Source organism: Rhinopithecus roxellana, chromosome 14, assembly GCF_007565055.1.
Source record: "Rhinopithecus roxellana isolate Shanxi Qingling chromosome 14, ASM756505v1, whole genome shotgun sequence".
Taxonomy (NCBI): domain Eukaryota; kingdom Metazoa; phylum Chordata; class Mammalia; order Primates; family Cercopithecidae; genus Rhinopithecus; species Rhinopithecus roxellana.
In genome coordinates this window covers 124,734,075-124,750,343 of record NC_044562.1, presented here as the reverse complement: position 1 = coordinate 124,750,343, position 16,269 = coordinate 124,734,075, and the positions used below count along the sequence as shown (strand labels likewise).

The 16,269-nt window shown below is 40.4% G+C and overlaps 1 protein-coding gene across 5 annotated transcripts in view; it reads right to left on the bottom strand.

Annotated features, from left to right (window-relative positions):
• The window catches only part of MAP3K19 (mitogen-activated protein kinase kinase kinase 19), a 54,580-nt gene extending 39,050 nt beyond the window's left edge, over positions 1–15,530 (bottom strand). For all 5 annotated transcript variants that reach the window (XM_010367412.2, XM_010367429.1, XM_010367436.1 and 2 more), the window contains exons 1-2: positions 15,484–15,530; positions 12,588–12,703 (exon numbers count right to left, since the gene is read on the bottom strand). In XM_010367412.2, coding sequence (XP_010365714.2) covers positions 12,588–12,703; positions 15,484–15,505 — 138 coding nt within the window. In that variant the 5' untranslated portion in view covers positions 15,506–15,530. The remainder of the gene's footprint in view (positions 1–12,587; positions 12,704–15,483) is intronic.
• Positions 15,531–16,269: the final 739 nt, after the last annotated feature.

Genomic DNA, 16,269 nt, shown 5'->3' with positions numbered 1-16,269 from the left:
CTCAGGTAATCCACCTCCCTCTGCCTCCCAAAGTGCTGGGATTACAGTCACCTGCCACCACGTTTGGCCGACTTTTCATTTTATTTTATTTAATGTAATATACGGAATTGATCTTCTTCTTATTGTTTGAATGTGAATACTTCGATTAATAGAAAAGTTGGAGATAGTTTTAGATGTTTATGGGTCATTTGAATTTTTCTTTTTTAGTATTATATATAGTTTTTGTGTAGATCCTTAGTCTAGAACACTCTAAGAGACCTCAAAACACATTTCTACTAAGAGACCTCAGAACACATTTCTACCATTTCATCTAATTACAGTGATTCAATGAAATTTTTATGCTAAGCTTTGGGAAAACAGCAGCCTTCATTTGGAAGTGTTAGACATAGAACTGGTTCTCACATCAAGTTTCCATGTTGATTACAGGGCTGTGGTCAATCTCAACTATTCAGTTCATTTGTTAGTTGGTCCTATGGGAAAAGTTGGAAGCCAGCAGTGTGGTCGTACCCACCTACAAAATGCATAATGATGACTAGCATTTACATATATAGTGACAGACACGGTTCTATATGCCTTAACGTATTAACCCATTTATGCCGGAGGTTGCACATTTTTTTGTGTGAAAAATCAGACGTTGGCGATGACCTTGAGCAGTGGGATATAAATAACCCCCACAAATTCAGCGTTCCAGTAATGGAACACTAGGCATAAATGGGTTAACTAATTTAATCCTCACAGCTCTAAAGTTAGGATCTATTATCTTCATTTTATACCTGAGGCCCAGAAAAGTTAAGTAGCTTACACGAGGTCACACAGCTAGCCAGTGGCAAAGCCAGAATTCACACTCAGACTCTGAAATCTGGGTCCAGAGCTTGTCACCACTCTGTGATCTTGTTAGCATGAAAAGTTTGAAACAATGAATTTTGACAAGAACCAGAAAAAAAAAAATTAATCAGCAAAATAAAGGGAAAGGATACTCAAACCTAATTGATAAGTTTTGCATAGAAAAAATAATAATAAAAGATGTGTGATATCTATAAGTACCTGACAAAAAATTATGCCATGAAATAAACTGTAAAACCATCAGTATCACAATCAAAAAGGATGTAGGGAATAAGATGACTTTGAAGGTGATCGTGGAAGTGGAGACTCAAACAGAAACAGCTCAGAATTTTCTAACTTATTTTATAATGCTAAACAGGAATGACTTTAAGATGTGCTTGGGTGCCACAAGGAGGAGAATTGAAATAGTGTCACCTAGGAGTGAGTAAAAGAGACAAAACACCAGAATAGCAAATCCCAAGCATAGATGGATTTCATAAACCATTGACAGCACCACAGGAGCCGATAGATGGATGAGAAATAGAGCATCGCATTCTAGCCTGCAGACAACAGCGTACCAAACATACAGACGGTAAAGGCATGATAGAAATCAGACATAATTAGATTTTTTTATTTTTATATTTTAGAGACACGGGATCTCGCTCTGTCGCCGAGGCTGGAATGCAGTGGCACAATTTTAGTTCACTGCAGCCTCGAACTCCTGGGTTCAAGTGATTCTCCCACCACAGCCTCCAGGAAGTAAGTGGAACTACAGGTACATGCCACCATAACCAGCTAATTTTTTAACTTTTTGTAGAGACAAAGTCTTATTATGTTGCCCAGGAGTGTCTCGAATGCCTGGACTCAAGGGATCACCCCACTTCAGCCTCACATGTGCTGAGATTACAGGCATGAGCCACCATGTCCAGCCTACAATAAAATTTTGAAAGAAGATTCTCCTCAGATGAAAAAGGATGACTGGGTGAGTCTATAACGAGCCTCTCTGGAGCTGTCCTACAGGCAAGGCAGCTGCTTATATTCGTAAACTATAAAAACCTATTTCAGACAACCAAAAAGAAAACCAAGCTTTCATTTAAAGAAAAGAGTGAAAGGGATTTAAACCCCAGTTAAACCACTAGGGAAGAAAAGGCAAATACAGTACTGAAAAAGCCCATTTCTCCCTCAAAAAGGAGTTTAAACTTTATTTCAGCTACAATAAGAAAAAACACCTAGTGAAAGTTTTTTAAAAAAGATTTAAAGTTGCCTTAAAAAATGTACTGATTGGGCACGGTGGCTCACACCTGTCATCCCAGCACTTTAGGAGACAGAAGTGGGAGAATCTCTTGAGACCAGGAGTTTGATGTTGTTTGTTTTTGTTTGTTTTTTAGAACCAGACTCTCGCTCTGTCATCCTGGCTGGAGTGCAGTGGTGTGATCATAGTTCACTGTAACTTTGAAGTCCTGGGCTTGAGGGATCCTCTTGCCTCAGCCTCCCAAGTAGTTGGGGCTACAGGTGCATGCCACCACATCTGGCTGAGGCCAGGAGTTTGAGACCAGCCTTGGCAACATAATGAGACCCCGTCTCTACCAAAAATTTTTTAAACATTTATTTCAGTGTATTAATATGAAAGGATATAGTTAGTCTCTTTAAAAAGAAAGTTGCTTAAACAGACCATAAAAAATAAAAGTAAATACGTTTTTGTTTATCAATATCTTTTGCATGACACCTTAAAGATTTGTCTCTAGGTATTTTATTTTGATTACTACATAATATTAGTAACCAAACACAATGCAATCTTCAATATTGTGACAAAACCTAGCAAATTTCTCAGTCTCAGCACTGTTGACATTCAAGACCAGATAATTCTTGGCTATGGGGGCTGTCCTGTGTCTGGTAGGATGTTTAGGAGCATCCCTGACTTGTACTCACTAGATGCCAGCTGCATTCTCCCCCAGTGATGATACTGAAATGTCTGCAAACATTGTCAAATGACCCCCTAGGGTGGGAAGGGTGGGGGCTGGGAATCACTCCCTTGCTGGGAACCAGGGTACTAAATTCTACTTTGGTAGGAAGCAGACTAAACTGCTTATAAAAGTTAAAAATGCACAAAGTTAAAATATTCAAATAGGATTTAAAAAGGAACGTTTCTGTGGTAGCTCATCCCACCCCATGTCCCAGAGAGGTCTTGATTTAACCATTTCTTTACTTTTAATCTTCATTTAATTTTTATGAAAATTAAACTGCACATTTAAAAAAATCAAATAATGTTAAAAGACTTATACCAAGAAAAACAGTCACCCTTTTCCTCAGAGGCAACCACTTCCAAACTTTTAACTGTTTCTTTTGGTATTTTCTTCCATATTTCTGCATAGTTATCATGCTGTCTCTTGACTCATCAAAGTGAGGCATCATCTATTGACTTATTATGGTTAATAATTTAATGTTCTTATGCCCTGCCTCCATCCTCCCAATACATTTACCTTCTTTGTTGTTAAATTAATAGTCAATGGCTAATTATGATTATGAGGCTATTGTACTTTGTAATAGTACAATTGTACTGTAGTATGATTATGCTTTCTTTCTTGTATAACTATATTTTTTTCCTGAACAAACCCCCAAACCCTTGTTTGTTTGTTTGTTTGTTTGTTTAAATAGACTTTACTTTTAGGGCAGTTTTAAGTTCACAGAGAAACTAAAAGGAAGGTATAGGCCGGGTGCAGTGGCTCCCGCCTGTAACCCTAACACTTTGGGAGGCCGAGGTGGATGGATCACCTAAGGTCAAGGGTTTGAGACCAGGCTGGCCAACATGGTGAAACCCTGTCTCTACTAAAAATACAAAGATTAGCCAGATGTGGTGGAGCATGCCTGTAATCCCAGCTACTCGGGTGGCTGAGGCAGGAGAATCACTTGAACCCAGGAGGTGAAGGTTGCAGTGAGCCAAGATCGTGCTCCAGCCTGGGTGACAGAATGAGACTCCATCTCAAAAAAAAAAAAAAAAAAAAAAAAAAAAAGAGGAAGGTATAGAGATTTCCCATATACCCCCTGCTCCCACACATGCACAGCCTCACCCAGAGTGGTACATTTGTGACTGTTGTCCGTAGTTAACATTAAGGTTCACTCCTGGTGTTGTACATTCTATGGATTTGAACAAATGTATAATGACCTGTATCCACCATTAGAATCATACAGAGTAGGGCCGGGGGCGGTGGCTCAAGCTTGTAATCTCAGCACTTTGGGAGGCCGAGACCGGCGGATCACCAGGTCAGGAGATTGAGACCATCCTGGCTAATACGGTGAAACTCCGTCTCTACTAAAAAAATACAAAAAAAAAAAAAAAAACTAGCCGGGCGAGGTGGTGGGCGCCTGTAGTCCCAGCTACTCGGGAGGCTGAGGCAGGAGAATGGCGTGAACCCGGGAGGCGGAGCTTGCAGTGAGCTGAGATCCGGCCACTGCACTCCAGCCTGGGCGACAGAGCGAGACTCTGTCTCAAAAAAAAAAAAAAAAAAGAATCATACAGAGTAGTTTCAGTGCCCTAAAAATCTTCTTTACTCTGCCTATTTATCCTTCCTTCCCCTCATTCCTTATTTTTTTTTTTTTAATTTCTAGTTGGTTTATTTTATTTACTCTCTTAGGTCTTTTTATTAAATGCCTACATCTTCCCAACCTACAATGGTCTCTCCACTTGATGAAATGTATCAGACAATATATCTGTTCTGTTTCCCTCCTCTGTCCTGCTCCCTGCCCCCATCCCAATCCCCCAGTCATCTGAGCTCTTTGTTTTCTAGACTTGCTACATAGCTGAAGTCCTGGTCCTGCCTCTTCATTATACCAATGATTCCTTCCTCTCTCTTGATCCCCTGAGTCATAGATCCTATTTTTTCCTCTTTCTTTATTTACTTTCTCAATTTAATAGAGCACTTAGTAGCTTCCTTAAAAGGTGTATCAGAAGTAAGATGTTTGAGATTTCTGTGTCTGAAAAAATGTCTTTATTCAACTCTAATGCTTAACTGAGAGTTTGTTTGGGCATAGAATCCTAGTTTGAAAACCGTATTCAGCCGGGCCAGTGGTTCACACCTGTAATCCCAGCACTTTGGGAAGCCAAGGTGGGCAGATCACTTCAGGTCAGGAGTTCGAGATCAACCTGGACAACATGGTGAAACCCCATCTCTACAAAAAAACTCAAAAATTATCTGAGCATGGAGGAGCACGCCTGTAGTCCCAGCTACTTAGGAGGCTGAGGTGGGAGGATTGCTGGAGCCTGGGAGGCAGAGGTTGCAGTAAGCTGTGATCGTGCCACTGGCCACTGCATCCCAGCCTAGGTGACAGGGTGAGACCCTGTCCCCAAAAAAGAATAAAAGAAAAGAAAAAAAGAAAAAAAACTATATTTTCCAGGCTGGTCTCCAACTCCTGGGCTCAAGTGATCCTCCCATCTCAGCCTCCTGAGTAGCTGGGACCACAGGTACAGGTGTCCACAGCTATGCCTGGCTGAAAACCATATTCTTTTTTTTGTGTGTCAGATATTTGAAGACATTCCCTACTCCACCCCTTTTCCATTACTTTTGATTTTAGTATATCATACATTCAGAAAAGTTCACTTACCATATGTGTATAGATTAATGTTAATAAACCAAACACATTCGTGTATCCAGGACCCAGATCAAATAAAAGAACACTACCAATATCCCCAAAGAACACTCTCATGCAAGTGCTATTTTGAATTCTAACACCATAGATTTGTTATTCCTCCTTTTGTTTTTATATAAATAGACCCATATAGGATTTAATTTTTTATGTCTGGCTTCTTTTGCTCAACAGTGTATTTGTGAGATTCATCTGTATTGTTGCATGTAATTTTAGATCATTCATTCTCATTCTCATTTATGTGGTTTTACATTATGTGAATATACCAAAATTTATGTATCCTTTTTATCCTTAATAGGCACTTAAGTAGTTTCCATTTGGGGGCTATTATAATAATGTTGCTATGATCATTATAATATGTAGTTTATGGTAAATATATGATGCATTTCTGTTAGGTATGTACTTAGGAGCAGAATTGCTGGATTATGGAATATGCATATATTTCTCTTTAACAGACACTAAAAGACAACTTTCTAAATTATTCTAACATTTCATTCTCCCCTCAGGAGTGCATGAGAGTTCTGGTTGCTCTACATCCTTGTCAACTCTTGATATTTCCCAACTTTTAAAATTGTAATCATTCTGTGGGTGTGCAGTGTTATTACACTGTAGTTTAAAATTACATTTATCCAATGACTGAAAGCTCGGCATCTTTTAATATATTTTATCACCCATTTAGACATCTGTTTTTGCTAAGTGTCTGATCAAGTTTTTGCCCACTTTCTATTAGCTATCTGTTCCTAATTTGTGGGAGTTTTAAAATTTTTTCTGAATGCAGGTCCTTTGTCAGATACATACATTGTAAGTATCTTTTCTCACTTTATGAGTTGCTTGTGAGTTATCTTCATGATGTCTTTAGACAAAAAGAAATCCTTCATTTCATATAGTCCATTTAATTAACTTTTCTTTTATGGCAAGCATTTTGTGTGTGTTTTGTTGTAAAAATTGTTGTCAGCTCCAAGGTCACAAATATTTTATCTTACATTTTCTTTCAAAAGCGTTAGTGTGGTCGGGCACAATGGCTCACATCTATAATGCCAGCACTTTGGGAGGATGAGTCAAGGACATTGTTTGAAGCCAGGAGTTCAAGAACAGCCTGGGCAACAAAGCAAGACCCCGTCTCTACCAATAACAAATTTTTAAAAATTAGCCAGGAATGGTGGCATGTGCCTGTAGTCCCAGTTACTCAGGAGGCTGAAGCAGGAGTTTTGCTTGGGCCCAGGAATGCTAAACTGCAGTGAGCTGTTATGTTTCACATTTTAAATTCCAAAGAATGTGGAATTGATTTTGTGTATGGTGTGAGGTAGGGGTCAACATACGTATTGTTTTCTGTATGGCTATCTATGCAACCCAGAACCGTGTATTGAAAATTCTTTCCCCTATTTCACTGCAGCATGAACTTTGTCATATATCAGGTAATGAATTTATCTATATTTCTATCAATATCACACTGCCTTAATTGATTTAGTTTTATAATAGGACTTGATATCTGGTAGCCTAAATTTTCCAGCTTTGTTCTTCTTCAATACTGCCCTCACTGTTCTTGGCCTTTTGCCTTTCTATATCAATTTAGAATCAGCTTGTTAATTTACACACACACACACACACACACACACACCCCTGATAGGTTTTGAATGGGACTGTGTTGAATCTGCAAACTAATTTGGCAGAATTGACATCTTTATAAAATTAAATTTTCCAATCCACTAACATGTTACATCATTCTATTTATTAAGTCTTCTTAAAATTTTCAGCAATACTTTATTACTTTCAGTGTAGAGGTCTTTTATTGCTCCATATATTTGTAGCTCCATATATTTGTAGCTTACAATGGTATTTTTAAGACATCTGGTGCCGTTCTAGTTTCCTATCCTTTATATTATCTCTCTTTCTCTGAAAACTTTCAAGATCCTCTTGTAGCCTCAGTGCTTTAAAAGTTCACAATACTTTAGGGTAATTTACTTAGTCACTGTCCTGCAGTGATGGGTCCTGCAGTAATGGGTGCTTTAAACTTGAAAACTCATATCATTTGGTTCTGATAACATTTTTTTTCTTTATTTTTGTCTCCTCCCTTTAAAACTATTTCTTCCCCTTCATTTCTCTGTGCTCCTGATTTCATCTGCATTCCTTGTTGTTTTGATGCTACTTTTCATATCGGAGGCTTTCCTCAAATACCTGGTGACCGTTGGCTATCTTGACTCTTCATATTAAGAAAGAGACACTAAAAATATGACTAGAAGTTCTCTGTGTATGTTGGTGGGCTTCGCTGGGTTGATCTGATAGTGAAATGCTTTTGTTTCAGGGAACTTAAAAGTGTCAGTATTGGTAGGTCTATTTTCTGGGGTTATTAAATCTCCAGAAGAGAATCTTCCAGTCTTTTGGCTTAGTAGTATAAATGGGCTGCTGGCCATATGGGAGCTAGGTGGGGAAGGAAGATGGAAGCAATATCTCTGTCAATATTCAGACTTAAGCCTCCAGGTTGAGGCCGGATTCCCATCTTTCACCTTGTATGTTGTTACTAAGTCCAGAATTCCTCCAGCTCAAATAATCTTCCACCAAATCTTCCCGCCTTCTGTGAGGGTGGGGAAGGAGTAAGTGGTGTAGTTACATAGAGTGGAAGTAGAATGTTGGGGATCTCTCTGCTCCTTATATACATTTTCAACCAAACCCTCTTTTTTTTTCAACCTCATGCTAACTCCCAACTTCTGCAGTACATGGTGCCTCTAATTCCTGGGCTTTTCCACGGTTCGTTGCGGTACATCATCTTGATTCTCATTAATATCCTTTCTCTGGACAATTAGGTTTTACCATTCTCCATGCTACAAAATCGTTTCTCACTTCTCTATCCACTTTCTGGCATCTTATATTGTGATTTGGGTTTAGCAATGTATCCTACCATGTTTCACTAAATCAAAGATGTCCCTGATTAAAAGCTACACTGTTGTTTTATGTACCACTAAAAATGACAAAACAGTACCAATATGACAGTGACAGTTGTAAGATGTCTGACTTCAAAGAGGTTAAAACACAAAAATACACATCTTAGAATTGATAGTAGTTTAGGCCGGGCACGGTGGCTCATGCCTGTAATCCCAGAACTTTGGGAGGCCGAGGTGGGCGGATCACCTGAGATTGGGAGTTCAAGAACAGCCCGACCAACATAGAGAAACTCCGTCTCTACTAAAAATACCAAATTAGCCAGGCATTGTGGCCCATGCCTGTAATCCCAGCTACTTGGGAGGCTGAATTAGGAGAATCGCTTGTACCCAGGAGGCAGAGGTTGCAGTGAGCTGAGATCAAACCATTCCACTCTAGTAGCCTGGGCAACAAGAGTGAAAAAAAGAAAAAAAAAAAAAAAAAAGAATTGATAGTAGTTTAATTGAAGAAAAAAGAAGCTCAACATATATTTTTTTTAAGGGATTAGGCCTCTCACTGTTGGCCAGGCTGGAGAGTAGTGGCATGGTCTTGGCTCACTGAGGCCTCAATTTCCTGGGCTCAAGCAATTATTCTGCCTCAGTCTCCTGAGTAGCTAGGACTACAGGTATGCACCACCATGCCCAGCTAATTTTTAAAATTTCTTGTAGAGACAGGGTCTTGCTATGTTGTCCAAGCTGGTTTCAAACTCTTGGCCCCAAGTGATCCTCCTGTCTTGGCCTCCCAGAGTGCTGGGAGTACAGGCATGAGCCACTGCACCTGGCCCAGATCTTTCTTCTTTTTCTTTCTTTCTTTTTTTACAAAGATGTGAAAGTAAATCAGTCTTTTCAACAGATGATAGAGGAACAACAGGCAAAAATATGTACCTCAACCTAAACCTTGTACATTGTAAAAATTAACTCAAATTCCACTGGGCGGTGGCTCACGCCTGTAATCCCAACACTTGGGGAAACCAAGGCAGGTGGATCACCTGAGCTCAGGAATACAAGACCAGCCTGGCCAACATGGTGAAACCCCGTCTCTACTAAAAATATGAAAATTAGCCGGGCATGGTGGTGGGCACCTGTAATCCCAGCTACTCAGGAGGCAGAGATGGGAAAATTGCTTGGGAGGCAGAGGTTGCAGTGGGCAGAGATCATACCACTGCACTCCAGCCTGGGTGACAGAAGTGAGACTCCATCTCAAAAAAAAAAGGAAAAAAACTCAAATTGCATTATAGATCTAAACGTAAAATGTGAAACTATAACTCTTTTAGAAGAGAGCATAGGATAAAATTGTGACCCAGGCTTGGGTGAACAATTCTTAGTCACAAAAATCATGATCCATAAAGAAAAAAATGGATGAGTCATTTTTTATCAAAATTTAAAACTTCTTTTTAATAAAACATAAAAAGGATGAAAAAACAAGTCAAATAATTTTCTTGACTAGGAGAAAATATTTTATGAAGCATATACCTAGAATATATAAAGACTTCTCCAAACCTATCAGTTAGAAAGCAAATAATCCAATTAGAAAATGGGCAATGGGGCCAGGCATGGTGGCTCATGCCTGTAATCCCACTACTTTGGGAGGCCGAGGCAAGAGGATTGCTTGAGGCCAGGAGTTCGAGACTAGCCTGGGCAACATAGTGAGACCCAATCTCTTCAAAAAATTTTAAAAATTAGTGGGTGTGGTGGCGTGTGCCTGTAGTCCCAGCTAGTCAGGAGGCTGAGGTAGGAGGATTGCTTGAGCCTGGGAGATTGAGGCTCCAGTGAGCCATGTTTATGCCAGGGCACTTCAGCCTGGGCAGCAGAATGAGACCTCAGTCTCAAAATAAATAAATGACTTTTTGGACTTTTTTTTTTTTTTTTAACCAGTAAAATATAGAGTAGTAGTATATTTATTTGGGATATGTTAGTTTTTATAAATATTCAAAAGGTACAAATGAGTACACAGTGCAAATTGCATCTCCAGTTCTCTCGCTGTAGGCAACCACTGTTGCCAGTTTGTTGTACATCTTGGGTCTCATTCCACTGTTTTCTATGGGCTGCAATGTTTGTTACTAATACTGTTACTGTACTACAGGGGATTTTTTGTAAAGTCATTCATCACAGGCAGGATGATAACCAGGGCCACGAGGAGGCACCTCCTTTTTGGTACCCTACGATGGGTTTGATATGATCAGGTTAATGATCTCCTTTTGTTTCCCCCCCTTTTTTTTTTTTTTTTTTTTTTTGAGACGGAGTTTTGCTCTTGTTGCCCAGGCTGGAGTGCAATGGCACAATCTTGGCTCACTGCAACCTCTGCCTCCCTGGTTCAAGTGATTCTCCTGCCTTAGCCTCCCTAGTAGCTGGGATTACAGGTGTCCACCACCACGCCTGGATAATTTTTTGTATTTTTAGTAGAGATGGGCTTTCACCATGTTGGTCAGGTTGGTCTTGAACTCCTGACCTCAGGTGATCCACCCGCCTTGGCCTCTCAAAGTACTGGGATTACAGGCATGAGCCGCCGTGCCTGACTGTCTTTTCCTTTTTAAAAAAATTGAGACAGGGTCTTGCTCTCACCCAGGCTAGAGTGCAGCGGTGCAATCATAGCTCACTGTGGTCTAAAACTCCTGGGCTCAAATGATTCTTCCACCTCAGCTTCCCAAGTAGCTGGGACTACAGGCATGTGCCATCATGACCAGCTAATTTTTTTATCTTTAGTAGAGATGAGGTCTCTTTTCGTTGCTTAGGCCAGTGCAGAACTCCTGGCCTCAAGAAAACCTCAGCCTCACAAAGTGCTGGAATTACAGGTGTGATATGATTTGGTTCTGTGTCCCCCAGCAAATCTCATCTTGAATTGTAATCCCCACATGTCAAGGGAGGGACTTTGTAGAAGGTGACTGGATCATGGGGGTGGTTTCCCCCATACTGTTCTCATGATAGTGAGGGAGTTCCACGAGATCTGATGGTTTTGAAAGTGGCAGTTTCCCCTGCACTCTTTCTATCTCTCCTACCACCTTGTGAAGATGTGCCTGCTTCCCCTTTGCCTCCCACCATGATTGTAAGTTTCCTAGGGCCTCCCCAGCCATGTGGAACTCTGAGTCAATTAAACCTCTTTTGTTTATAAATTACGCAGTCTCAGGTAGTATCTTTATAGCAGTGTGAAATGGACTAATACAAGGTGTGAACCACCACAGCCAGCCCAGACTTCCGTTTCAATATTAATGTATATGAAAGGAAGGTACATTTGATCATTTTGTATGGATTCAGCTGAAACAATCTTATGTGGTATTGGAGATATACACACACGCGCGCGCAGGCACGCACACCCAGAGTAAAGAACCGAATATTTGTGTCCCACCAAAATTTATATGTTGAAATCTTAACTACCAACACGATGGTAGTAGCAGGTAGGGCCTTTGGGAGGTAGGTTATGAAAGTAGAGTCCTCAGCCGGGTGTGGTGGCTCGTGCCTGTAATCTCAGCACTTTGGGAGGCCGAGGTGGGTGGATCACGAGGTCAGGAGATCAAGACCATCTTGGCTAACATGGTGAAACCCCGTCTCTACTAAAAATACAAAAAATTAACCAGGCGTGGTGGTGGGTGCCTGTAGTCCCAGCTACTCGGGAGGCTGAGGCAGGAGAATGGCGTGAACCCAGGAGGTGGAGCTTGCAGTGAACTGAGATCGTGCCACTGCACTCCAGCCTGGGTGACAGAGCGAAACTCCATCTCAAAAAAAAAAAAAAAAAAAAAAGGTGGGGTCCTCGTGATGGGATTAGTGCCTCTTATAAAACGGACCCCAGAGCACTAGCTAGCTGTCTCTCCATCAAGTGAGCATATGAGAGGTTGGCAATCTGCAGTCCAGAAGACAGCCCTCACCAGACTCAAACCTGCTGGCGCCCTGATCTCAGACTTCCAGACTCCCAAACTGTAAGAAATAAATTTCTGTTTATAAGCTACCCAATCTATGGTACTTTGTTATAGCAGCCAGAACTGACTAAGACACACACACCCACACGTACACACACATCTTATGCATGAGTCTCAGAGGTTACTAGCTAATTACTGCTCAGAGATTAAACTTTCAGAAGAGCGTCTTACCAAATGTGTTTTCTTAAGATTACACTTAAAAATAAAATTGTAATATATGATTGTTATGAAGTATTCAAGCAACACAAATAAAGTAGTAGATGGAGTAGGCTCTCTGTTGTTTCTTTAAAGCTCTTACCTCACTGCTGCTGATGCTTTGCAAGATGATGTTTTGATTTTTGGTAACTATCATCGTATCAGTTGGAGAAGAGTTTGTATCATGACAAATGTCAAGCAATGACTCAGCATGTCTTTCTATCAAAAGAAACATAATAGTACGTTTTGATAAGATTCATCTCCAGCAATTTCAAAGGAAGATCTAGCTCTATGTTCTAAAATCATCTCCATTTTGTCACACATTTTCCTGAAATAGCGGTCTGGGATCCTGATGAAGCTTCTGGCACTAATTTTCACAAGAAGGGATGTGAAGACAAGAGTCCACAGAGTGGATCGCTTACTATTTTTTTAAAGGCTTTGATGGTAACTGCTATTGCATAAGGACAAAAAAATCAAACAGGTACTTTGAGATTTTGAGCAAGTAAAATTTTTTAGAGAGTTAGGATGACTCAATCATCCTATCTGATCTGAGTACCCACTAAATTTTAAGCTGTATGAGAAATTAAAACTTAACAAGAGTCAGATTTTAGTTAAACTTAAATCCAGTTACCTCATACTTAATGTCTACATCGTCATTGCAAAACCCTCCGTAGGGTGCTGGGACATGAGTAAGAACTTTTTAACCATTAAAGTTGTCAGCAGTTCAAGGTTAGGGAACTCTCTTCTCCAGAGCTGTGCAGAGGAAGGACATCTGTCTTCCATGTTTCCTGAGGATGACCCATCATTACGGACTTCTATTTATGGAAGATTAGGAGACGCTTCTTGGACTCTTCCAACTAAACCCTGAAAAACTTCCATGTATTTTTCAGGGTACTGAAGACTTAGTGCCGGCTCAATCGATATTGGATTTTCTTTCTCTGAATCTGTGCACTGCCCTGAAGCCCCTGAAGTTATTTCTTGGGGACTGAGGATAATTTCTGCATAATTTGGCTAACAACTGAAATCAGAGCAATACAGGGCCTTACAGACCATCCTATAATTTAAAAAATTTAGATCACTCAAACCTTCTTTAGTTTGTAGAAGGGAGTGAATCATGAAGTTAAATTAATAGCAATCAAGAGTTACCACTTCAAATGTTTGGGATTAATGGTTTGTGGTAGGCAAAGTTGCTAAGTGAAACCCTAATGATGAGCTGGAAATCACATTTGCTCTACAGTTGCCCAGAACAAAGACACTCAGCTCCTCTGAGCACACTTCTTATCTGGGGATTAAAGCCACATTAAATGGACAGAGTTCCTAACACCAAACAGCAGACTCCCAGTTTGTACCCTAGGAACATTGCTCTCATATGTATCCCCTCCTGCTATTCTGGCTTCTTCAAATAAGCATTGGCTTCTTTCAACAAAAACTCCCTCTTTCAGTGGCTCCTCTGCTTATCTTGTAGTGGAGACAAAATTGAACAAGTGATCTATACCCAGACCTTCCATTTCTTCACCATATTTTCCTGCTTTACTCTCTGCAATCTATCTTCTGCCTACATCCTGCCATTGAAACGTCTCACATCCTTACCACATCTGCTTTGTAATCTCTTTTCCAATTTAACATTGTTTCCTGCTCCTTTCTTCCTGCAACCCTCTTTTGATTCTCCCCCTCCTCCTCTCAATTCCTGAGTCCTGATGTCCGTACCACTCCTCTCTATCTGTGTGTGCACCTCCTCAGCTCAGCCCTCTGCAATTTTCTCACTCTCATTAGTCCCTCAACAACCTCACCCACCATCATGTCCTCACAATCTCCTCTTTGTAGAGAACTCCCAAACTAGCCTTTCGACCGGTCCTTTCCCACAAGCCCAGTCCTACAGAAACTTGCTACTTGAAAAGTCCCAATGTGCTCCCATTTTGTTGGTTGTATTTCCATCATCCATACTTTACAGGCCTTAAAATTTAGTCATCTTTGACACAACTTTTGTCTCTGCGTCTCCGCTGTCAACGTCACATCTCGCAGTTCTGTGAATTGTTCTTCCACAATGTCTCCTAGATCCACCACTCCCAGCATCTCTCAATCTCACGCTCTACCCAAGGACTCACTCCCTAGTTCTTACCACCACACATATGGGCACTTCTATAATTTCTTAATAGAGATCCCTGCCTTTTCCCTCAGATGTATCCAACACGATAGGAACAGGTTCATATTCCTAAAGCATGGCCTTCATCATTCTCTGGCTTAAACTTCTTTAGTGTCTATTTTATTTTTTAAAAAAGTGATGTCCTTCAGCCTGACATCTAAGGCTCTCCCCTCCATGGACCCAGTTTCTTCAGGTATCTGACCTTTTCTTTCTCTTTTCCCTGACATGAACTTTCAGTTCTAGTTTCTTGTTTGCCCCTGGGATAAGCCATGCTCACTCCCAGCAAGGGGCCTCTGCTCCACAAAATCAAATTGCATCGTTTTTTCAAGGGTCAGATCAAGTCTCACCTCTTTCATGAAACATTCTTAGGTATAGCTTTGTCCTCTGCCCCCGAAACTTCAAACAGAAAGCAAATCAAACAATAAAGTCGAGCAGCTTTCACAAAGTCACACGCTGCTCAGTGGCACACTTTTCATTATACTTCTTGCTGTGGCTGTTTCTATGTTTTTGATTGGACTCTTTTCCCACCTATATCAGACCTTCCCACAGTTTTCCAGCCTTCAAGAACCACTATAAGTCCTTCTTCCCCTTTCAAGTTTACAGCAAGCTCTTTCTCTCTGACTTACGTGATGTGTCCCTGACCATGCTGTATATTTTCAAAAGTTTAAACCTTGCATTAGACTTCTTTGCATCCCCCAGAGCACCTAGTCATGGGCCTTGTACAGAGTCACTGCTCCATAAATAGCCATGGACTTGATTTCTTTAAATGGATCCATCAAACAGATGTAGAAAAAGAAAGAGTTATAACAGGAATTTTTGGGTTGGGAAATTATGCACGTGGAGTGAAAGTATTTACCTGGTTTTGGCATAGAACTCATTAAAATGTCCAAAAGCTTCTGTTTCTTTGAACTCTCTATTTGTGACACATAATGTATCACTGATTTTCCACTAAAATCACAAAGTTTAGGATCTCTAGGAAGAACAGAATCAACATTAAAGTTTATTTAGTTGAATCTGTTGAAAAAAGAAAATTAATATGAGAAGGCAAACATTTACATCAAATAAATAAAAAGTAATCTTATGTAGTTTGGGGACAATAATAATTATTTCAAAATGTATGAATAGAGGATGACAATTTTCCAAGATTTTAAATGAAAGGAATTTGCTGTATATCTTTATTCCAATCCCCATTCTAAAAACATTCTAAGATTTGCAGAGAATTCCCGACTTTGGACAAAATTTTTATAATCCTTTTTTTTTTTTTTTTTGAGACGGAGTCTTGCTCTGTCGCCTGGGCTGGTGTGCAGTGGCCGGATCTCAGCTCACTGCAAGCTCCGCCTCCCGGGTTCACACCATTCTCCTGCCTCAGCCTCCCGAGTAGCTGGGACTACAGGCACCCGCTACCTCGCCCGGCTAGTTTTTTGTATTTTTTTAGTAGAGACGGGGTTTCACCGTGTTAGCCAGGATGGTCTCGATCTCCTGACCTTGTGATCTGCCTGCGTAGGCCTCCCAAAGTGCTGGGATTACAGGCTTGAGCCACCACGCCCAGCCTATAATTCTTTAAGGGTGCATAAAATCAAGTAAAGATAAAAACATCTTTTGTTGGTTTTTTTTTTCACACTTTAAAATTTTTTTCAATGAG